The sequence below is a fragment of the Staurois parvus genome, unplaced genomic scaffold, assembly GCF_062004578.1.
Source record: "Staurois parvus isolate SC_StPar_1 unplaced genomic scaffold, SC_StPar_1.0 ptg002209l, whole genome shotgun sequence".
Lineage (NCBI taxonomy): Eukaryota > Metazoa > Chordata > Amphibia > Anura > Ranidae > Staurois > Staurois parvus.
In genome coordinates this window covers 111,649-137,204 of record NW_028320005.1, presented here as the reverse complement: position 1 = coordinate 137,204, position 25,556 = coordinate 111,649, and the positions used below count along the sequence as shown (strand labels likewise).

Below are 25,556 nucleotides of genomic sequence, written 5' to 3'. Positions count from 1 at the left end.
ACTTCTCCACTGCTCTAGAGTCCAGTGGCGGTGTGCTTTACACCACTGCATCCGACGCTTTGCATTGCACTTGGTGATGTAAGGCTTGGATGCAGCTGCTCGGCCATGGAAACCCATTCCATGAAGTGCTCTACACACTGTTGTTGTGCTCATCTGAAGGCCAAACCAAGTTTGGAGGTCTTTAGCTACTGACTCTGCACACAGTCAAAGACTTCTGCGCACTGTGTGCTTCAGCATGCACTGACCCCGCTCTGTCATGTGACGTGGCCTACCACTTGGTGGCTGAGTTGCTGTTGTTCCCAGTTGCTTCCACTTTGTTATAATCCCACTAACAGTTGAGCGTGGAATATTTAGTTGCCAGGAAATGTCACGGATGGACTTATTGCCCAGGTGGCCACCTATCACGGGACCACACTTGGGGTCACTGAGCTCCTGAGAGCAACCCATTCTTTCACAAATGTCTGTAGAAGCAGTCTGCATGCCTAGGGGCTTGATTGTATACTGGATGAAAAGCACTAACTCTCCAGTGCCTCAAAAGGGGTCAATGCCAGGAAGAGGCCAGGGAGTCCAATATGTTGATTGCCTTTGGATAAATTCTTGGTGATGCAGCCCTCCTCAGACTGGGAAATCATCAAAACTGGAAAAGAAGCACACAGGTGGTGCAAACACCTAGTGCATTATCCAAGGTATTTGAAAAGTAAAAAGACAAAAAAACAAACTCACAAAATACATAAACTACCCTAAATGCCACAAGGATGGTCCACAATGATGGCAGAGTGTCTGACTGATGGCATGTTAGCCTGCTGATGCGTTTCAGGGACATATCCCCTTCCTCAGAACTCAGTGAGTCCAATGATTTGGAGGGGTGTCCCAATACTTTTGGCAATACAGTGTGTGGATAGATAGATAGATAGATAGATAGATAGATAGATAGATAGATAGATAGATAGATAGATAGATAGATAGATGGATGGATGGATGGATGGATGGATGGATGGATGGATGGATAGACGGACGGATGGACGGACAGACAGACAGATAGATAGATAGATAGATAGATAGATAGATAGATAGATAATGGATAGATAGATAGTTAGATAGATAGATAGATAGATAGATAGATAGATAGATAGATAGAATATACTGTAGTTGTATATTATGATATGTCAGGAAATTATTCATGCAGACTTGTAGAGTCACTAGAGTTTCCAGTTCAATTTCATTCATACATAATGGAGTGAATCAGAAAAATACCATATTAGGCCACTAGATGAAGCCAGTGATCATAGGAAATAAATACTAATTTACTATGATCTTCAGCTCCATCTAGTGGCCATAATGTGATTTGTTTTTGAAGCACTGTTTTTGTTTTTTTATGAATGAATAATTTTTGATCTGGAGAGAAAACAGCCTAATAACATTCGATTTTACCGCCATTCTCACAGAACGAGCATACTTGCATGAATAGCTCATCAAATTTTAATACTTCCCTATATGCTGACCTTTGCCTATAGAAAGTGCTGCATTGAGGGTAACAGGCTCAGTTTTTAGACCAGCTCTTTGCAGGAAAAAGCGAAGTAACATGACTTTATTTATCCTTGTTCCCAGGATGCCTGAAGAACTTAAACCAATGGAGGAGGAGGTGGAGACCTTTGCTTTCCAGGCTGAGATCGCTCAGCTGATGTCATTGATTATCAACACTTTCTATTCTAACAAAGAGATCTTTTTGCGAGAGATCATCTCCAACTCATCCGATGTAAGTTCATTACATAAATACATGGATCATAACTTAAATCTTCGTTCAGACTAGCAGTTGGGGAAGGGGGGTGTGAAATATGTGCAGTAGAGCTGGGTTTTTAGCACCCCACTCATGATCCCCCTTTACCCTAGGTTCACACCTAAGCGTTTTCTGCAGCGTTTTGCAGAAACGCAGTATAGTCCATTTAACACAATCCTATGGGGCAGGTTCACATCTGCACATTTTCACCCGGTGCATTTTTTGGAAAGGGTCAGGGACTTATTTGTTAGCAAAAAGTTACGTTTTTGATTCTATAGAGTTCAAAGGAAACGCTGCAGAAAAGCATGTATTGCATTTTTTATGCGTTTTTGCTTCTCTTTTGGTGCGTTTTAAATCTGCCTAGCAACAAGAAACATTTTTAGAATGAAAAATAAATAGCAAAACGCCTCAAAATGCGTAAAAACTACAGGTGCAAAAACGCAATGCAGAAATGGCTCAAACGCAGCCTGCATAGGTGTGAATCTAGCCTTCAGCTGCAATAGCAGGGGACTGGTGTGTTCACATGCCACGGTCAGGGCTGGGACAAAGGGTGGGCAGAAGGGATGGCTGCCCTGGGCGGGGTGGGGATTTGGGGGTTGTGCTAGAAGGGATGCTCTGGAGGGGGGTGGGGGAGTTGAACTAGGAGGGTGGACTTGTGTTAGGAAGGGGGATTTGAGTGGGGGGGATATGTGGTTGTAGTGATGATTGGGGGGTTGTGCTAGAAGGGATGCTTGGAGGGGGGGGGAGTTGAACTAGGAGGGTGGATTTGTGTTAGGAAGGGGGATTTGAGTGTGTGTGTGTGTGGGGGGGGGATATGTGGTCGTAGGGATGTTTTGGGGGTTGTGTTAGAAGGGATGATTGGAGGGGGGGGAGTTGACCTAGGAGGGTGGATTTGTGTTAGAAAGGGGGATTTGAGTGTGGGGAGGGGGGATATGTGATCGTAGGGATGATTGGGGGGTTGTGCTAGAAGGGATGATTGGAGGAGGGGGGAGTTGAACTAGGAGGGTGGATTGGTGTTAGGAAGGGGGATTTGAGTGGGGGGGGGGATATGTGGTAGTAGGGATGATTGGGGGGTTGTGCTAAAAGGGATGCTTGGAGGAGGAGGGGGAGTTGAACTAGGAGGATGGATTTGTGTTAGGAAGGAGGATTTAAGTGCGTGTGTGTGTGTGGGGGGGGGGGGGGTATGTGGTTGTAGGGATGATTGGGGGGTTGTGCTAGAAGGGATGCTTGGAGGGGGGGGGAGTTGAACTAGGAGGGTGGATTTGTGTTAGGAAGAGGGATTTGAGTGGGGGGGATATGTTGTAGTAGGGATGATTGGGGGGTTGTGCTAGAACGGATGATTGGAGGAGGGGGGGAGTTAAACTAGGAGGATGGATTTGTGTTAGAAAGGGGGATTTGAGTGTGTGTGTGTGGGGGGGGGGGATATGTGGTCGTAGGGATGATTGGGGGGTTGTGCTAGAAGGGATGCTTGGAGGAGGAGGTGGAGTTGAACTAGGAGGATGGATTTGTGTTAGGAAGGGGGATTTAAGTGTGTGGGGTGGGGGGATATGTGGTTGTAGGGATGATTGGGGGGTTGTGCTAGAAGGGATGCTTGGTGGGGGGGGAGTTGAACTAGGAGAGTGGACTTGTGTTAGGAAGGGGGATTTGAGTGGGGGGGATATGTGGTAGTAGGGATGATTGGGGGGTTGTGCTAGAAGGGATGATTGGAGGAGGGGGGGAGTTGAACTAGGAGGGTGGATTTGTGTTAGAAAGGGGGATTTGAGTGTGGGGGGGGGGATATGTGGTCGTAGGGATGATTGGCGGGTTGTGCTATAAAGGGATGATTGGAGAAGGAGGGGGAGTTGAACTAGGAGGATGGATTTGTGTTAGAAAGGGGGATTTGAGTGGGGGGGGGATATGTGTTAGTAGGGATGATTGGGGGGTTGTGCTACAAGGGATTATTGGAGGAGGGGGGGAGTTGAACTAGGAGGGTGGATTTGTGTGAGAAAGGGGGATTTGAGTGGGGGGGGGATATGTATTAGTAGGGATGATTGGGGGGATTTGTGCTAGGAGGGAAATTTTGGGAGGAGGATTTGTGCTAGGAGAGGGGATTTGTGCTGGAAGAGGGAGAGAGAGGATTTATTCTCAATGGGGAAATTTAAGGGGTATTTGTGTTGGAAGGGGGTTGGGGAGGGAGAGGATTTGAGCTGCGAGGGGGAAATTTGTCGTGGAAGAGGGGAAATTTTTGTTTGGGGAGAATTTTAGCTTGCAAGGGAAATTTACGCTCCGGGTGCTTAAGTGGTAAGTGTGAAGATTAGCGCTCACATTTTTTTTTTTTGAAGGGGGGGAGGGGATTATTTCTGACACACAATGCTCATATGTTTTTTGGGTGGGGGGGGGGGGTGCACCAATCGGCATCATCACCCTGGGCTCTAGATGACCTCGTCCCGGCACTGGCCACAGTCACCATGCTATGCTTTGGTCCCTCAGACGACGTGGGCCACAATGCACATGGCTGCGGGACAATGGCTGTCAAAAATGAATTGACAACTTGAAATGAGGAGGCGTCACATCATCTCCTCCCCGCCTGCCACTAGCCTGTGAAGAGAGATCCAAACACAGGTCATTTTTCAGAGGAGCGGCATGATCATGCACAGATGTTTTCCAGATTTTTTTTGCTTTCTCTCTTTAACCAGCTCACATGCCACAGAGCAGAAACTCCCTTTGAGTTCAAAGTGTTTCTGTAGCCAGATTTATTTAAAATTTTATTGTGGTAAATATTTAGAACCAGGGCAGGGACAAGGGGTGGGCGAGAGGGACGGCTGCCCTGGGCGCAGCAAAGCAAGGGGGCAGAGAATGAAAGCAGGATGTTACACCCATTCTACAACATGCTTTAGCAGTGTGTGGGGGGGGGGGGGGTACAATTCCAAATCATTTCCCTGGGCACTGGATGAACCTATCCAGGGTCTGGTTAGAACCTTTGCCTTTTTTTCTGTGCCTCTGGTACTCAGTAGAATGTCATATATTCTGTCAGCCACTAGGGAGCAACAGCTAAATCAGTGAGACTTTATTATAATTTTCAAGGGATATAATTAGTTTGTGGACACTGACGTCTTAAAGCTGACGTTCAGTCTGCTACAATTCTTTCCCCCTTCATTAACAGGCTAATTAAATTTAAAAAAAAGAAAAAGACTTTCTATTTTCACTGCTAATGTTATTTTAGATATAGTGACATCGTCACTGGGTCTCTGTGCTTTTCTATGCAATGCAGAATCCAAAAAACAGAGGTATATCGCTCAGGCAAACAATCCAGATCAATTCACGACAGGTGCAGGCTCTGGCTCACCACCAGGCTCAGTCTCCATGGTTGATGTGATGCTGAGCCTCCATGGTTGATGTGACGCTGAGTCTCCATGGTTGGTGTGATGCTGACCCTCCATGGTTGATGTGATGCTGAACCTCCATGATTGATGTGATGCTGAGCCTCCATGGTTGATGTGATGCTGAGCCTCCATGGTTGATGTGACGCTGAGTCTCCATGGTTGGTGTGATGCTGACCCTCCATGGTTGATGTGATGCTGAACCTCCATGGTTGATGTGATGCTGAGCCTCCATGGTTGATGTGATGCTGAGCCTCCATGGTTGATGTGACGCTGAGTCTCCATGGTTGGTGTGATGCTGAACCTCCATGGTTGATGTGATGCTGAACCTCCATGGTTGATGTGATGCTGAGCCTCCATGGTTGATGTGACGCTGAACCTCCATGGTTGATGTGATGCTGAACCTCCATGGTTGATGTGATGCTGAGCCTCCATGGCTGATGTGATGCTGAACCTCCATGGTTGATGTGATGCTGACCCTCCATGGTTGATGTGATGCTGAACCTCCATGGTTGATGTGATGCTGAGCCTCCATGGTTGATGTGATGCTGACCCTCCATGGTTGATGTGATGCTAAGTCTCCATGGTTGATGTGATGCTGACCCTCCATGGTTGATGTGATGCTGAGCCTCCATGGTTGATGTGATTCTGACCCTCCATGGTTGATGTGATGCTAAGCCTCCATGGTTGATGTGATGCTGAGCCTCCATGGTTGATGTGATGCTGAGCCTCCATGGTTGATGTGATGCTGAGCCTCCATGGTTGATGTGATGCTGACCCTCCATGGTTGATGTGATGCTGAGCCTCCATGGTTGATGTGATGCTGAGCCTCCATGGTTGATGTGATGCTGAACCTCCATGGTTGATGTGATGCTGACCCTCCATGGTTGATGTGATGCTGAGCCTAAATTGTTGATGTGATGCTGAGCCTCCATGGTTGATGTGATGCTGACCCTCCATGGTTGATGTGATGCTGACCCTCCATGGTTGATGTGATGCTGACCCTCCATGGTTGATGTGATGCTGAGTCTCCATGGTTGATGTGATGCTGAGTCTCCATGGTTAATGTGATGCTGAGTCTCCATGGTTAATGTGATGCTGAGCCTCCATGTTAGAAAGAGCTGAAACCAATGAATGAAAGGGGTGGGCAAGGGACAGTAAGGCTGGGGAGGAAAGTTCTAGATGATGCTGGGCGTCCACCAGCTAAGGAATGGTAATAACCAGATGCATAAATATTTTGGACTTTCAGGCTCTGGATAAGATCCGCTATGAAAGCCTCATTGACCCCAGCAGGCTGGATTCTGGCAAAGACCTGAAGATCGACTTGATCCCCAACAGATATGACAAAACCCTGACTATAATTGACACTGGAATCGGCATGACCAAAGCTGATCTCATCAACAACCTGGGCACCATCGCCAAATCGGGAACCAAGGCTTTTATGGAGGCTCTGCAGGCCGGAGCAGACATCTCCATGATCGGTCAGTTCGGTGTGGGTTTCTACTCCGCCTATCTAGTCGCTGAGAAAGTGACGGTGATCACCAAACACAACGATGACGAGCAATACATCTGGGAATCATCGGCCGGAGGGTCCTTCACCGTCAGACCAGACAATGGTAAGTGGTCTCTCCCGTTTTCTGCTCTGAGAGCAATGGTGCCGTGCTATCATCCATAACAACCAATCAGATTTCACTCTGTTACAGTCAGATCAGTAACAGATTTATTCTCGTCCCGTGCCACGAGCAGGGGCGGACTGACAACTCATGGGGCCCCCGGGCAATAGGGGATCATGGGGCCCCTGTGTCCTAGCCCACACTCAAACCACACCCAAAAAAGCCTACGAAAGGTACCAAGGGCATCTCATGGGGCCCCCTACAGATCCCGGGCCCTCGGGCAGTGCCCAAGTGCCCAAATGGTCAGTCTGCCCCTGGCCACGAGTTGCTTCATTTTACTCAAAGCTTTTGCAATTATAGCCCCTCTGGAAGATTTCCCCCCCCCCCCCCTTCTTGACCAGACCATTTTTTGCAGTGCGGCACTGCATTATTTTAACTGACAATTGCGCAGTCATGCCACACTATACATAAATTACATTTATATCAATTTTTTCTTTTGGTGCTACTTTTTATTTTTTATTTTTTTATGGGTTTTTTATTTTTTGTGCTATAAAAAAAAAAGACAGAATTAAAAAAAAAACTATATTTTTTACTTTTTGCTAAAAAACATATCCAATAAAAAAAAATGTATTCATAAATTTAGGCCAAAAAGTGTTCTGCTACGTGTCTTATGTAAAAAACAAACAAACCAATAAATGTATATTAATTGGTTTGCGTGCAAATGTGCAGAAGAAAAGTGACTTATGTGCAAAATTTTATAACAGAAACAAAGAAAAAGGGTTTTTTTCAAACTTTTTGGTCTTTTAACGTTTTTTTTAGCAAAAAATAAAAAATAAAAACCCAGTGGTGATTAACCTCTTCACGCCGGCCGCACACAAATGTGTGGCTTCCCGGCATCTGGGCCTAGACACCGAGCGGCCGCACATTTGCGTTCCATTAAAAAAGGACATATATGCCGTGTGCTCCCAGCACACATGTCCGGTACTCACAGAAAGGTCCCGATCTCCTCTTTCGATCTGGACCTTTCCTGATCATGTGACCGCTGTGACGGCACATCACGGCTGTCACATGACCCTAAACCCCGCCCCGCCTCCCGGCTTCTGGAACTCTTAAAGGGCCGGGAGGCACCGGCGTCAAGGGGTTAAATACCACCAAAAGAACACTCTGTGTGAAAAAAATGATAAAAATGTATTGTGGGTACAGTGTTACATGACCGCGCAATTGCCATTCAAAGAGCGACAGCCCTGAAAGCTGAACATTTGCCTGGTCAGGAAGGGGTGGAAGTGGCCGGTATTGAAGTGGTTAAAGTGCTTGTACCCATAAGATCGAACTTCTCTTATATATTCCCTTTCGATCACTGAAAGTGTTTTCTTATATCTGTTGTCAGGCAGGGGCAATGAGTTTGTAATGTCTTCCTTCATTAGGTGAACCTATGGGGCGTGGGACAAAAGTCATTCTACACCTGAAAGAAGACCAGACTGAGTACTTGGAGGAGAAGAGGATTAAAGATGTTGTGAAGAAACATTCCCAGTTCATTGGCTATCCCATCACTTTGTATGTAAGTATCTTATGTATCAGAATACTTTGATCGCTATGTCAAAATGCCACATGCCACGCTATATCATATCATATGCATATCACCATGTATAATACATAAGGGGGGATATGATCTCCATGTATAATACATAAGGGGGGGATATGATCTCCATGTATAATACATAAGGGGGGGATATGATCTCCATGTATAATACATAAGGGGGGATATGATCAACATGTATAATACATAAGGGGGGATATGATCTCCATGTATAATACATAAGGGGGATATGATCTCCATGTATAATACATAAGGGGGGATATGATCTCCATGTATAATACATAAGGGGGGGATATGATCACCATGTATAATACATAAGGGGGATATGATCACCATGTATAATACATAAGGGGGGATATGATCACCATGTATAATACATAAGGGGGGATATGATCACCATGTATAATACATAAGGGGGATATGATCACCATGTATAATACATAAGGGGGATATGATCTCCATGTATAATACATAAGGGGGGATATGATCACCATGTATAATACATAAGGGGGATATGATCACCATGTATAATACATAAGGGGGATATGATCACCATGTATAATACATAAGGGGGATATGATCACCATGTATAATACATAAGGGGGGATATGATCACCATGTATAATACATAAGGGGGATATGATCACCATGTATAATACATAAGGGGGATATGATCACCATGTATAATACATAAGGGGGGGATATGATCTCCATGTATAATACATAAGGGGGGATATGATCTCCATGTATAATACATAAGGGGGGATATGATCTCCATGTATAATACATAAGGGGGGGATATGATCTCCATGTATAAATACATCAGTGGTTCATATAGTGAACTCGGTGTAGTTATTCACCCTGAGGTCATCACAGAGGACAAGGGGGCGCTCTTTACGTCTGGAGGAAAAGAAATGTAATCTCCAAACACGGAAAGGTTTCTTCACAGTAAGAGCTGTGAAAATGTGGAATAGACTCCCTCAAGAGTTGGTTGTGGCCGGCTCAGTGGATTGCTGTAGGAAAGTCCTGGATTCTTTCTTGGATACACAGAATATAACTGGATATAACATTTATAGGTAAAGTTGATCCAGGGAATATCCGATTGCCTCTCGGGGGATCAGGAAGGAATTTATTTCCCTGAAGGAGAAAATTGGATCATGCTTTGCTGGGTTTTTTCCTTCCTCTTGATCAACTGTGGGTATAGGATTATAACTTTTTTTTTCTTCAGCTGGATGGCCTTTTGTCTTTTTTTCACCCAGACTAACTATGCGACTATGTAACTATGTATATATCTAACAATGTTGGGAAGGAATGCTGTGGGACAGATAAGGACAAGCAGCCATGATGGATTCAAGGCTGCTGATAACATTTTATATAAATAACCATAAGGCTATTCATCTTGTTAAACTGTGTGTAAATGGAGACAAATCTGAACATTATTAGGTTATTTTCTCCCCACGTCAAATGATTTTCATACCTACAGGATAGCTTGAATCAAGAAGATACTGCATTGTGGCCACTAGATGGAGCTGAAGATCATATTAAATTAATACATATTTAATTAACCACTTAAGGACCACCCACAATGCACTGCAGATGGGTCGCCCGTACAAGTACGCTGCTGTGCCACTATGGTCCACCCGTCTGCAGGGCATTGTGGATGGGCGGTGCTTAAGTTTCTGGGCTCTTCCGGGGTACAGGGTGCCCCCGCCCGCTGACTCCCACTGTGATTGTACACAGCAGGAGTTTTTCAGCAGGTCCCAGCCAATAATCCATAGCTGGGACCTGCTGATCGTCTGTATCCAATCACAGTCGAGAGCCCTGTGTTGACAAACACCACAAGGCTCTGTACAGAGGGAACAATCTCTTTGTTTCTTCTCCCTGCAAAAAAGGGTGAAGGAACATAGAGATTTTTTAGTAAAAAGTAACACACATTACAAACATTAACACTTGTTAGGCACTCCCAAAGAAATCAAACTGATTAAGGGGGCATTACCTTAAAACACATTTATTAATAAAAAGGTGATAAGTAATATACTCACAAATGACAAAAATGTCAAAGGCACATCATAAAAGAACAGCACTGTCCAGTTCCCATTACATGACTGTCCGCAATAGGAACCCTGGATCTCCAACAGGCTAACGCGTTTCGAGGACTTGCCTCTTCCTCAGAGTCAGCCTTCATTATTACAGTGACAGTGTTATCACTGATCACTGTATTCGTTTCACTGGAGATGTCAGTGTCAGTCACTTCCCACCCATTGTCAGTTAGTGTCAGATTGACCACCACAGTCCCACTACTGTATAAGTGGCTGATCACCACCATTACTAGTAGAAAAAAATAAATAAATAAAAATTCCAGTATATAGTCCATAATTTGTGGATGCTATACCTTTCACACAAGCAGTTAATATACACTTATTAGGAATTTTTTTTTACCAAAGACACGTAGCAGAATACATTTTGGACTAAATTTATGAAGAATTTTTTTTTTCTTTTTATTGGATATGTTTTATAGCAGAACGTAAAAAAAAACATTGTTTTTATTTCAAAATTTTCAGTCCTTTTTTTGTTCATATAATAAAAATGTAAATACCCAGTGGTGATCAAATACCACCAAAAGAAATTATGTATATTTTATTTGGGTACAGCATTGCATGACCACGCAATTACCAGTTATAATAGCGCAGTGTCGAATAGCAAAACAAATGACCTGGTCATGATGGGGGTAAAACCTTCTGGAGCTGAAGTGGTTAATATGATTATCAGTGCCATCTAGTGCCCATAACACGGTATTTTCCCCGCTTCACTCAATGAAGAACATTTGACCTGGAGGGAAAACAGCCTAATAACATTCAATTTTCCACCATACACACAGAACAGAATCAATTTACATGCATTTTCACAGGACTAATAGTTCTGCAAATTTTCTTTATAAATGCACCCCATTAAATGGTATGTATTCAGGCAATTGCAGCTTGGCAGACTTGTCTTTGCATACTCCTTGCTAAACCTGGGATTCATTTTTGAACCACAGGTAGAGAAGCAGCGCGAGAAGGAAATCAGTGACGATGAAGCTGAAGCGGAAACCGTAGAAAACAAAGCAGAAGATAAAGACAGCACCACAGAAAAGCCAAAGATTGAGGATGTTGGGTCTGATGAGGAAGAGGACACCAAGGCTGGAGACAAGAAGAAGAAGACCAAGAAGATCAAGGAGAAATACATCGACCAGGAGGAGCTGAACAAGACCAAACCCATCTGGACGCGCAATCCAGATGATATCAGCAGTGAAGAGTATGGAGAGTTCTACAAAAGCCTCACCAACGACTGGGAGGACCACCTGGCTGTGAAGGTAAGAGACCAAGAGTTTATTCCATAACGCAGCCCATGGGGCACTGATGACATGCAAAGCAATCCGTATCATTTCAAAGTTTCCCAGAGTTGGGCTTTAAGTCACTACTCATAATACCCAATAATATTCCAGATCTCTTTTTTTAAGTGCAGCAAGGAACATTAAAGCTAAAAGCTGATTGGCCGTTCTGGGCAGTCGTATTGCATTCACCTGGTTCATGCTACATACATGAGCTTTATCCATGACTAACCAGCCTTACTGTCATTTTCCAGCATTTCTCCGTTGAGGGTCAGCTTGAATTCCGAGCTCTCCTCTTCATGCCAAGACGGGCGGCTTTCGACTTGTTTGAGAACAAGAGGAAGAAAAATAACATCAAGTTGTACGTGCGCAGAGTGTTCATCATGGACAACTGCGAGGATCTCATTCCTGAATTTCTGAGTAAGTTGCTTGTTCCTTCTGTGATATTACTGCTAGCTGGTCAAACTCTTCCAGTTCACCTAGAACAGCCTTTCTCAACCTTTTCAACACAGAGGAACCCTTGAAATAACTTTCCAGGCTCAGGGAACCCTTTCTAAAAATGACTATATCTACAACTCATGATACCTTAGTATGATGGTTAGTGGGAAGAATGCTCTTTACACTTGTGATCATTGGGAAGAATGACCCCCTTACAGATAGCTAAAAATATCAATGGGGACAGTGGGATGTTACCTGAGAGGCAGAAATTGCTCAAGGAACCTCTAGCAGCTTCTGGAGGAACCCTTGTTGAGAAACCCTGACCTAGACGTTTTGGGTGTTCACCCACCTTTGTTCCCAGCTCCTCCTATTACATTCTACATCATGTAAAATAAATAAAAATCCAGCAGGGATGGTGGGAGCCTATCATAATGGGTATAGAAGGTGTGCAGACCTGAGAACTCAGCTCAGAGATCTCACCAACAGAATTCAATCATATCCCACCTTAATCTCCTCTTCTCAAGAAAGAATAAATTCAGTTCATCTAAACATTCCTCATAGCTGATCTCCTCTATGCCTCATATCAGAGAAGGGCAACCAAACTCCATGTATAATACATAAGGGGGGATATGATCTCTATGTATAATACATAAGGGGGGATATGAACACCATGTATAATACATAAGGGGGGGGGATATGATCACCATGTATAATACATAAGGGGGGGGGGGATATGATCACCATGTATAATACATAAGGGGGGATATGATCACCATGTATAATACATAAGGGGGGATATAATCTGCATGTATAATACATAAGGGGGGATATGATCACCATGTATAGAACATAAGGGGGGGGTATGATCACTATGTATAATAAATAAGGGGGGATATGATCTCCATGTATAATACATAAGGGGGATATGATCACCATGTATAATACATAAGGGGGGGATATGATCTCCATGTATAATACATAAGGGGGGATATGATCTCCATGTATAATACATAAGGGGGGATATGATCTCCATGTATAATACATAAGGGGGGATATGATCTCTATGTATAATACATAAGGGGGGATATGATCACCATGTATAATACATAAGGGGGGATATGATCACCATGTATAATACCTAATGGAGGGTATATGATCTCCATGTATATAATACATAAGGGGGGATATGATCACCATGTATAATACATAAGGGGGGATATGATCTCCATGTATAATACATAAGGGGGGATATGATCACCATGTTTAATACATAAGGGGGGATATGATCTCCATGTATAATACATAAGGGGGGGATATGATCTCCATGTATAATACATAAGGGGGGATATGATCTCCATGTATAATACATAAGGGGGGATATGATCTCCATGTATAATACATAAGGGGGGATATGATCTCCATGTATAATACATAAGGGGGATATGATCACCATGTATAATACATAAGGGGGGATATGATCTCCATGTATAATACATAAGGGGGGATATGATCTCCATGTATAATACATAAGGGGGATATGATCTCCATGTATAATACATAAGGGGGGATATGATCTCCATGTATAATACATAAGGGGGGGATATGATCTCCATGTATAATACATAAGGGGGGATATGATCTCCATGTATAATACATAAGGGGGGATATGATCACCATGTTTAATACATAAGGGGGATATGATCACCATGTATAATACATAAGGGGGATATGATCACCATGTATAATACATAAGGGGGATATGATCACCATGTATAATACCTAATGGGGGGTATATGATCTCCATGTATAATACATAAGGGGGGGGGGGGATATGATCACCATGTATAATACATAAGGGGGGATAGGATCACCATGTATAATACATAAGGGGGGATAAGATCTCCATGTATATAATACATAAGGGGGATATGATCACCATGTATAATACATAAGGGGGGATATGATCTCCATGTATAATACATAAGGGGGGATATGATCACCATGTATAATACATAAGGGGGGATATGCTCTCCATGTATAATACATGAGGGGGGATATGCTCTCCATGTATAATACATAAGGGGGGATATGATCACCATGTATAATACATAAGGGGGGATATGATCTCCATGTATAATACATAAGGGGGGATATGATCACCATGTATAATACATAAGGGGGATATGATCTCCATGTATAATACATAAGGGGGATATGATCTCCATGTATAAATACATAAGGGGGGATATGATCTCCATGTATAATACATAAGGGGGGATATGATCTCCATGTGTAATACATAAGGAGGGATATGATCTCCATGTATAATACATAAGGGGGGATATGATCACCATGTATAATACATAAGGGGGGATATGATCACCATGTATAATACATAAGGGGGATATGATCTCCATGTATAATACATAAGGGGGATATGATCTCCATGTATAATACATAAGGAGGGATATGATCTCCATGTATAATACATAAGGGGGGATATGCTCTCCATGTATAATACATGAGGGGGGATATGCTCTCCATGTATAATACATAAGGGGGGATATGATCACCATGTATAATACATAAGGGGGGGGATATGATCTCCATGTATAATACATAAGGGGGGATATGATCACCATGTATAATACATAAGGGGGGATATGATCTCCATGTATAATACATAAGGGGGATATGATCTCCATGTATAAATACATAAGGGGGGATATGATCTCCATGTATAATACATAAGGGGGGATATGATCTCCATGTGTAATACATAAGGAGGGATATGATCTCCATGTATAATACATAAGGGGGGATATGATCACCATGTATAATACATAAGGGGGATATGATCTCCATGTATAATACATAAGGGGGGATATGATCACCATGTATAATACATAAGGGGGATATGATCTCCATGTATAATACATAAGGGGGGATATGATCACCATGTATAATACATAAGGGGGGGATAATATCTCCATGTATAATACATAAGGGGGGATATGATCTCCATGTATAATACATAAGGGGGGATATGATCTCCATGTATAATACATAAGGGGGGATATGATCTCCATGTATAATACATAAGGGGGGATGAATGTATGAATACACAATATATGAATACATCAGTGGTTCATATAGTGAACTCTGTGATGACCTCAGGGTGAATACCTACACACAGGACAAGGGGGCACTCTTTACGTCTGGAGGAAAATAAATTTAATCTCCAAACATGGAAAGGTTTCTCCACAGTAAGAGCTGTGAAAATGTGGAATAGATTCCCTCAAGAGTTGTTTCTGGCCAGCTCAGTGGATTGCTTTAAAAAAGTCCTGGATTGTTTCTTAGATACACAGAATATAACTGGATATAACATTTACAGGGAAAGTTGATCCAGGGAATATCCGATTGCCTCTCGGGGGATCAGGAAGGAATTTTTTCCCTGCAGGAGCAAATTGGATCATGCTTTGCTAGTTTTTTTTGCCTTCCTTTAGATTAACTGTGGGTATAGGATTATAACTCTTTTTTTTTTTAATGGTTGAACTGGATGGACTTTTTCCTTTTTTTTCAGCCAGACTAACTATGTAACCTGGGAGGTGCTATATCTCTCCAGTACCTACCCAACACTGAAATAACAGTTTTGATGGAATGACCCTTTAAGTGAACCTACATGAAAAATGAGAACAGAGCACCAACTGTTCATTATAAGAGTCCATAACATGCCAGTAAAAATATGATAGCAGGCAGACAGGGGTAGCCTTTTTTCCTTCTTATCCGTGACACTTTATTGCTGGTAAAAGTATGATAATGGGGAAGACAAGCAATTGTTTTCCGGTCATCGTACTTTTACAGCAATAAAGCGTTATGGAATCATAAAGGAAAAAAAGACTATCCTTGCCTTCCTGTTATCATATTTGTACCAGCAATAAAGTGTTATGGACTCTTGATATGGATATGATAACCGTTTGACGCTCTCTTTTTGGGTGGCCCCCATTTCTTGGGTGAGCCCTCGCCTTGTTGTAGAGCTGTGAAAATTTTTCCATTAAATCTCACCATTAGATGTGGCTTGATGGATATAAGATCCCATGCCTCATATCTGATTTATCCTGACCTTAAAGTGAACCTGTCAGTTGAATAAAGAGGATTTTTTATGCTGTGTGCTTTTGCTCAGGATGATCTTTCTCTGCACTGGTCTGTGCCTGTACTGAAGCCAAAGTATTAGGAAGTTTAAATGTTAAAGTATAACTGAAGGCAGTTTTTTTTTAGTTCTGGATAGCATGTAGAGCAATTAGAACACCTGTCAGTCTGTTTCGCTGTCTGTGCCCCCGCTAGGGAAATTCACCCTCTCTATTTGTCCTGTTTACCTGTTTTTATTGCAAGTGCAAGAAAATCCCACATTTTGGGTTGTCCCCAGAACATGAATAGAGGGGGAATCTTCCAATGGGGATATTAATTTGGGTAATCCTGTTGACAACAAGGGATTCCCTCACTTTGGAAGGATTTCCTCTCACTTCCTGTTGCGACAATGGGACAGAAAGTGAGGGGAGATCTCCCCAATGGGCCACAGATGACAAAAAATCCTGACAGGGGTTTATAACCCTCCCTTTCTCTATCTTAAATGGAAAAAAATTGCTTCTGGTTCTACTTTTATATGAAAGTGTGGCTAAAAAAGCAGAATAAAGAATCAGAACCTTCATGGGTTCTTAGGTGACTAGTGATAGGCACAGTGATAATGCTGTACCCTGTTATGGTGTGAAAAGAGTTTTGTGTCATCCAGGTTTCTCATTCAAGCAGGTTGAGGGCCCCCAGCTTGCTTGTGTCATACAGGGGAAACTTGATTTTCATCTTGCTCATAGGTTGGTAAAACCTGGCTTGGGTCCTGGATAACAGAGGCTCTGTAGAGACTTGGGATGATGAAGTCTCCAGTCTTGAGAGGATGGAGTCTCCAGTCTTGGGAGGATGGAGTCTCCAGTCTTGGGTCCAGGTTTTGCAGACAACAAGCATACTGGTTTTTGTATGGTAAAGTAATGCTGCACAAACCCTGTGAGGGAAACCGATGTGTGGAATGTAAACTTTGTTTTAATAAAAGTAGGCAAGAAAATCCATTACAAAGACAATTTAAACAAGTGGCTGCATCCTAATGCTTTACGGTTTTAATCTAATCCTCCCAGTACACTATTTCTCATTTGAGAAGTGTCTGACTGATCATCTTTTTTTTTCCTCCTGCAGACTTCATCAAAGGTGTGGTGGACTCTGAAGACCTACCGCTGAACATTTCCCGTGAGATGTTGCAACAGAGCAAAATTCTCAAAGTTATCCGGAAGAACTTGGTGAAAAAGTGTTTGGAATTGTTCACAGAGTTGGCTGAAGACAAAGAGAACTATAAAAAGTTATATGAGCAGTTCTCCAAGAATATAAAGGTAGGAGAAGAATAGAGAACAATGGGAACCTTTGCCCACACCAACCAATCGTATTCAGAGATTTAATTTACTCAATGCATATTAGCAAATTAAAGAATTTGAATGCACCTTGTTATGTGAATTATCCTATCTTTGTGAGCCATTCTTAACAACTTACAATCCTGAAATAGTCATTTGTTGATCCATCTTCTCTTAGTAAACAGTAATAATTAATAAAAAGAAACCTTGAAGAGCAGGAGAACCGACTTCCTGCAATTCCACTATTGTACTGTATAAAAGAAGACTTCTCCAGAAACCCTCTGGTTGTGTTCATTTATTTCTGAGGGGGGAAAGATTGTACATTTATAGGGATCCAGAGTAGGCTTTTATTTGAAAAACAGCTCCTGAATCTTTAGATGTCTGGGTCTGGTATCAGATAACAGAGAGGAAACTTGAACTGGCACAGCCACCATTGAGGTTTCCAGCAGAGGCCTTTGAGAACCAGAAGGAGCAAGGATAGCTTTGCATTTTCAAACTTGCTCGATTTGCCTGGATTAAGTTCAGCATCATTGGCAGAAAAGACAGTTTGTGATAAATATGGAGGGACTCACACAGATAGAAAGTTTACAGCAAAATTGACAATCTTCTTTAGGGCACTTTAATACAGCTAAATATGGCAAAGGTCAAGGCTGGGATATACAGTGGTCTTAAGAATAGCCCTAGTTGTTTAAATGATTCAATAAAAATAATGTTCGATCAACTATCATCAATAAAAATCTATTGCTTTATATTTTTTCAGCTTGGAATTCATGAAGACACTCAAAACCGCAAGAAGCTTTCCGAACTGTTGCGCTATCACACCTCAGCTTCTGGAGATGAGATGATTTCACTAGCAGACTATGTATCACGAATGAAGGAGAACCAGAAACATATCTACTACATCACAGGTAGGCCCTGATCTCCTAATATTAGTTCTTCACGGGGTCTAGGCTATTCGGAGGTGCCTTGTGCCCTTCACAATTTTTCACAGTCTTCTCTTCATCCTTGTCTATGTTCAGGTGAGACCAGGGATCAAGTAGCCCATTCCTCCTTTGTGGAAAGGCTCCGTAAACATGGCCTTGAAGTCCTCTACATGACGGAGCCCATTGATGAGTACTGCGTGCAACAGCTGAAGGAGTTTGATGGCAAAAGTTTGGTGTCTGTTACTAAAGAAGGCCTGGATCTTCCAGAGGATGAAGAGGAGAAGAAAAAGAAAGAAGATATCCAAACCAAATTTGAAGATCTCCTCAAAGTCATGAAGGACATCCTGGACAAGAAGATTGAGAAGGTCAGTTTGTCTATGTGTCACAGAAGAAATTTCCATGATCAGCCAGGCATTTGGCCCTTCATATATTTGGTACTACAAATGTTCCTTTTGTATGAATCTTGAGCTTTTTTGATATGTATTTTATCTATATTTGTGGTCTCCAGGTGGTGATCTCTAACAGACTGGTGGAATCTCCGTGCTGCATAGTGACCAGCACCTATGGATGGACAGCCAACATGGAACGTATCATGAAGGCTCAGGCCCTCAGAGACAACTCCACGATGGGTTACATGTCAGCCAAGAAACATCTTGAAATCAACTGTGATCACCCAATTATTGAAAATCTGAGGCAGAAAGCTGAAGTAGACAAGAATGATAAATCTGTAAAGGATCTGGTGAATCTGCTATATGAAACTGGCCTGCTGTCCTCTGGCTTCACCCTGGAGGATCCCCAAACACATGCCAACCGCATCTACAGAATGATCAAGCTTGGATTAGGTGAGTGGAGCCTTATACACCAACATATCATAGAAACATGTTTCCCTGTTCATCACATGCTGTGTTTAAGCCACTATGATCCAAAGGCTTTTTGCTTGCCTTTTTCTGATGCTTGGGGCACTATTCATTGCACTGACATGAGTAATTATTTATATTACTGACACCAATGATAAGCATACATTTTCTCACTGACACCAACAATGGACAATGGGGCACTAGTCCTTTCAATGACACCAACAATGGGGCATTATTCCTCACACTGATATAAATGATGGAACACTATTCCTCCCACTGACATCAACAATGGGGCACTATTCCTCCTTCAACTCATCACTGGAGCTATGTCACTTTTTTATATCCACTGACCACCAAACCATTGTTTACATTCACTAACTCTGGGACATTTTCTACTTCTACTGACTACAGTCCAGCCCCCCTAAAATCTGAAGGAAATGAAACTGGCCAAAATTTTAGTCTTCACAAGAACAAGAGATGAGGGGAAATCTTCCAAACTGGAACACCTATTCCAGTGACAACTGTCTAAGAGGGGAGTTCCCTTTACTTTGGAGAGATTTCCTCTTACTTCCTGCTGCATCACTAGGACAAGAACTGAAGGTACACCGACTATGAAAAATACCAACACAACTGGTTCTAACCATTCCCTACTCTATTAAAAAAAAATGTTTTGGCTACAAATGCAAGTGTTACTAAACCCAAAACAGTAAAATCAGTCTGCAGTACAGCATGCTTGTTATACTCACTGTGGAAGCTAAGGGGTTAATCCTCTGCATTGTGTAAAAAGGCTGTTTGATCCTGTCTTCTCTGTTCCTCCCCTTTTTCCAGTGACCACCTCTTATCTCCAGACTGAACTGTAGGCATGCACATGCTCAGTTTGGTGTTTATTGCTAGAGAGTGTTTTTTTTTCTTGGGAGAGTACATGTGATTAGCACAGGGCTAATCAGCACTGTCCAGACAGACATCAGGGGATTCCCATTCTCCTAGAGCAGAAAGAAAACTCCTCCTACAAGCTTTAGCTAGTGCTCTGCTGGACACTGATAGAAGTCACAAGACTGCTCTAACTGCTGATGAGAAAAGGTATTTAGCAGTTTATATTTACTACAATAATTGCATTACCATGTAGTGTGCACTGTGGGAGACCAGATATAGTGAATGCAGGGTCCGGAGAGACTAGATATAGTGAATGCAGGGTCCGGGGAGACCAGATATAGTGGATGCAGGGTCCAGGGAGAGCAGATATAGTGAATGCAGGGTCCGGGGAGACCAGATATAGTGGATGCAGGGTCCAGGGAGAGCAGATATAGTGAATGCAGGGTCCGGGGAGACCAGATATAGTGAATGCAGGGTCCGGGGAGACCGAATATAGTGAATGCAGGGTCCATGGAGACCAGATATAGTGAATGCAGGGTCCGGGGAGACCGGATATAGTGAATGCAGGGTCCGGGGAGACCGGATATAGTGAATGCAGGGTCCATGGAGACCAGATATAGTGAATGCAGGGTCCGGGGAGACCAGATATAGTGAATGCAGGGTCCGGGGGAGACCAGATATAGTGAGTGCAGGGTCCTAGGAGACCAGATATAGTGGGTACATTTTCTGTGTAAATTCTGTAATAGATTAAAGTGCTTTGAAAGGCTGAAGGTTTACCTTCTTGCATTCTATGCATAAAAGTAAAAAATCTTCAGTATGAAGCAACCCCCTCAGCCCTTCCTATACTTACCTGAGCCCGATCTCGATCCAGTGCTGTGCATGAGAGCAGTGGCTGTCCCAGGTCTCTCTCTCACAGCAGCAGGAGCCACCAACAGTGATAAGGGAACGGGGGGTGGGGCCAAGCCGTGCTGTGTGTGTCTTATAGACACACCGAGGTGGCTCAGGAGTGAGCATGCACGAGTGCCCTCAGAGAAAACAGTTTCCCCTTGGGGCACTCAGCAGGGGGGAGGAGCGCCGGACCCGAGAAGAGGAAGATCAGGGCTTCTCTGTGCAAAACCACTGCACAGAGCAGGTAAGTATGACATGTTTGTTATTAAAAAAACAAAAAGAAAACATTTGAACCTTTAGTATCACTTTATTCCTATAAACATCATCTGCATCTAGTGGCCAAAATGCGGTATAGTGTTCTGAAACACATTTTGTCCATAAGATGGACCTGATGATCAGTGAAATTAATATGGGGAAATTTGTCCAGCCTGCACAAATGTGTGTGACATTCGCCAAGCAAATGTTTTGGAAATAGACCTCAAGGTGTTCTGGAGTCCAACCTCAAAAACCTGATCATGTCCCTCGAGATCAATCACAACTGTTACCTTAAAGCTCCACTTCCCTTAGGGGTTAATCTGGCAACATACATTAAGATTTTATAGATTTTACAGAATACATATATAGTTTTATAGAATCTAACAGATTCCTTCACCCATGCTACGAACACACATGGAGGATTCTCCTGGTGCAGCTAAGGTATTTTGGTAGCTACCCTGATAGCTGTCAAAATACCAAAAAAAGGTACAAGGCATTCTATGAATTTATTTCAGGTACTTATATACAGGGTGGATTTGATTTAAATCACTAGTCAGTAAAGCTTGATGTAAATCCTAGTTTTCTACATGAAGACTAATTCTTGCTGGTATAACTTTAATATACAAGTAGATGAAGATTTTTAGAATAACTTTTCATATTAGTTTTTTTATCCCCAGTTTAATAGGTTAATCATTCATATTTGGACAACTTTTCTGTTGTACTTAGGAAGGAGAAAAATAATCATTACCTTAATAATAACAATTTAAATAGATTTATTCATCTGAAACAATAACATTCCAGCAGATGTGATTTGCTTAAACATCCATGTTTGTTAACTAATTTGGCTAAACAAAATATATATATTTTAAGAAACTTAGACTGTCAGCCCCTCCTCCTCACACTTAGTTTCACTTTCTTCTTGTGCAGATCTATTCCACTCCAAACAATCAGAAAAATATTGTTTCTATTCTATTCACTGAACTTCTTGAAACTTAGCCCTGAAGGGGTTGATTCTGTATTCATAGGTTTGTAGAAGTTAGGATTAAGATCTTTTTCTTAACTCTGTTCATGTTATAACATTTTTGCTGTGAAGAAGAGGCATGTGATCTCCGCTGAGTCAAATTCAGTTTTGAGAACTGCAAAAGTAAACCAACATCTGTGATAATATCTTGTAGGCAGAGAAACTGCCCAATAATCTTACCAAAACCTCTGGAAGAGCATGACATTGTGAATGGATTCATGGAATTTATTTACCAAAAAAATTAAACATATACAGCCTTATTCTACATAATTAAAAAACTAATCTTTATTTCATGATGGAATAACCTTTGGATGGTAATATATTTTCCTCAAAAAGCATTTTATTTAAAAAAATCCAATTTAAATAAAAAAAATCCGATTTCAATAAAAAAAAATCTGATTTTTTTGATTTGTTTTAAAAAATCATTGATTTTTATCCACCCTGCTTATATAGCACCATCAATGTACGCAGCGCTTTACATATATATTGTACATTCCCATCAGTCCCTAACCCTCAAGGGGCGTACAATCTAAGGTCCCTAACTCACAATCATACTACACAAACTAGGGACAATTTAGACAGGATCCAATGAACCTACCAGCATGTATTTGGAGTTTGGGAGGAAACCGGAGTACACAGAGGAAACCCATGCAGGCACAGGGAGAACATGCAAACTCCAGGCAGGTGGTGCCATGGTTGGGATTCGAACCAACAGCCCTAGTGCTGTCAGAGGGAAGTGCTAACCATTTAGCCACTGTGCTGCCCATGAATGGTAGCAGTGCCGAGTGAGTGACCCCCATCAGTGATCAGTGTGCAGAGGGGAAGGCCAGCAGGACCTGGAAGATAACATATCACTGTACTAGCACCAGTGCAGTGATATTCAGCTTCCCCAGCCGCTCATCAAGTATGAAATATACAATACTTACATTACACCAAGCTGGACCAATGTGATGCAATTCAAATTTGTGGATTTCAGCTTTATAGTATAGTATAGGTAAATGGACCTTGTTTGGAGGCTCACGAACCTTTACTTTCTTTGTACAGGTATTGACGAAGATGACATCACTCAGGAGGAGATCACAAGCCCGGTGATAGAAGACATGCCACCCCTAGAGGGCGACGATGACACATCTAGGATGGAAGAAGTAGACTAAAGAGTAGAACTTTGCTCTAGGGCAGGGGTCTCCAAACTCTCTAAACAAAGGGCCAGTTTATTGTCCTTCAGACTTTAGGAGGGCTGGACTGTGGCCATTGGGAGCAGAAAAGGTCCCAACCTCAGATGGATAAAACAATGCATCAACATTTGTGTCATTGGGAGGAATTGTGCTTCATCATTGGTGTCATTGGGTGTCATCGGTAGAAATTGTGCCCCATTGTTGATGTCATTTGGAGGAACTGTGCCTCATCATTGGTGTCATTGGGAGAAATTGTGCCCCTTGTGTCATTGGGAGGGTATAATGCCACATTGTTGGTGTCAGTGGATGAAATAGTGCCCCAAGTGCTGGATGAAGGCAATTAGAGGAATTGTGCCTCATCATTAGTGTCATTGGTAGAAATTGTGCCCCATTGTTGATGTCATTTGGAGGAACTGTGCCTCATCATTGGTGTCATTGGGAGAAATTGTGCCCCTTGTGTCATTGGGAGGGTAGAATGCCACATTGTTTGTGTCAGTGGATGAAATAGTGCCCCAAGTGCCGGATGAAGGCAATGGGAGGAATTGTGCCTCATCATTGGTGTCATTGGGTGTCATTGGGAGAAATGGTGCCCCATTGTTGATGTCATTTGGAGGAACTGTGCCTCATCATTGGTGTCATTGGGAGAAATTGTGCCCCTTGTGTCATTGGGAGGGTATAATGCCACATTGTTGGTGTCAGTGGATTAAATAGTGCCCCAAGTGCCGGATGAAGGCAATGGGAGGAATTGTGCCTCATCATTGGTGTCATTGGGTGTCATTGGGAGAAATGGTGCCCCATTGTTGATGTCATTTGGAGGAACTGTGCCTCATCATTGGTGTCATTGGGAGAAATTGTGCCCCTTGTGTCGTTGGGAGGGTATAATGCCACATTGTTGGTGTCAGTGGATGAAATAGTGCTCCAATTGCTGGATGAAGGCAATGGGAGGAATTGTGCCTCATCATTGGTGTCATTGGGAGAAATTGTGCCCCATTGTTGATGTCATTTGGAGGAACTGTGCCTCATCATTGGTGTCATTGGGAGAAAGTGTGCCCCTTGAGTCATTGGGAGGGTATAATGCCACATTGTGGGTGTCAGTGGATGAAATAGTGCCCCAAGTGCCGGATGAAGGCAAGCAAAGGGCCGCATCTGGCCCCCAGGCCACAGTTTGGAGATCACTGCTCTAGGGTACTGAGTGACAATGTGTACAGTTTTCCTACTTTATGTACAGTATCCTATTTACAGAAAAGGGATATTTATTACTTGACATGAGGATATTGAAGGAAAGAGCTTTATTGTGTATTTTTGTGACATTAAAGTATTTTTTTGTTTTTGGGAGGGGGGGTTTTTATACTGCTTTGCAACAAATCACTCAGTACTCCCAATATTTCAAAATGCAATTTGGTTACTTTGGCAGCACACCGTGGGCTTTATTTACTAAAGCTGGAAGGTGCAAAATCAGGCTCACTTCTGCACAGAAACCAATCAGCTTCCAGGTTTCATTGCCAACGCTTAATTGAACGAGCTGAAGCTAGAAGCTGATTGGTTTGGCAGAAGTGAGCCTGATTTTGCACTCTCCAGCTTTAGTAATTAAACCCCCCATGTGTCCAACATGTTAGCTTAGTATATTGGCTATCTTGTTATTTTGCTATTTTGTTTTTATTTTTAAGGTGAAAATTATTTTGGTAATAAAAGGTTTGTGCAGCAGCTTTTTGTCCTGTTTATTTTTAATTCCAGAATGAGTTTATATAAGAAAAAACTTTTGTTTTCAAAATGTGCAATTTTACAAATATAGCAGGTTTTGAAAAAAAAATGGAACCTTTAGTTTTGTTGAAAAAAAAAACTAAAATAAAGTTTTCCAGATCAGCTAAATTAATTGAAGGACTTTAAACAAATGTCACTGTAGATTCTTACCATCTTCTGTTCTGTAGGTTTAAGGGCTCATGTACACTGCAGCTGACAA

At 42.4% G+C, this 25,556-nt stretch overlaps 1 protein-coding gene across 7 annotated transcripts in view; it reads left to right on the top strand.

Moving 5' to 3' along the window:
• LOC149431551 (heat shock protein HSP 90-alpha) overlaps nucleotides 1–25,300 on the top strand; it is a 28,674-nt gene extending 3,374 nt beyond the window's left edge. For all 7 annotated transcript variants that reach the window (XM_089665480.1, XM_089665478.1, XM_089665479.1 and 4 more), the window contains exons 2-11: nucleotides 1,609–1,756; nucleotides 6,386–6,752; nucleotides 8,174–8,307; nucleotides 11,384–11,698; nucleotides 11,971–12,136; nucleotides 17,396–17,586; nucleotides 18,365–18,512; nucleotides 18,624–18,892; nucleotides 19,036–19,369; nucleotides 23,466–25,300. In XM_089665480.1, the coding sequence (XP_089521606.1) occupies nucleotides 1,610–1,756; nucleotides 6,386–6,752; nucleotides 8,174–8,307; nucleotides 11,384–11,698; nucleotides 11,971–12,136; nucleotides 17,396–17,586; nucleotides 18,365–18,512; nucleotides 18,624–18,892; nucleotides 19,036–19,369; nucleotides 23,466–23,575 (2,181 nt within the window). In that variant the 5' untranslated portion in view covers nucleotide 1,609 and the 3' untranslated portion in view covers nucleotides 23,576–25,300. The remainder of the gene's footprint in view (nucleotides 1–1,608; nucleotides 1,757–6,385; nucleotides 6,753–8,173; nucleotides 8,308–11,383; nucleotides 11,699–11,970; nucleotides 12,137–17,395; nucleotides 17,587–18,364; nucleotides 18,513–18,623; nucleotides 18,893–19,035; nucleotides 19,370–23,465) is intronic.
• Nucleotides 25,301–25,556: the final 256 nt, after the last annotated feature.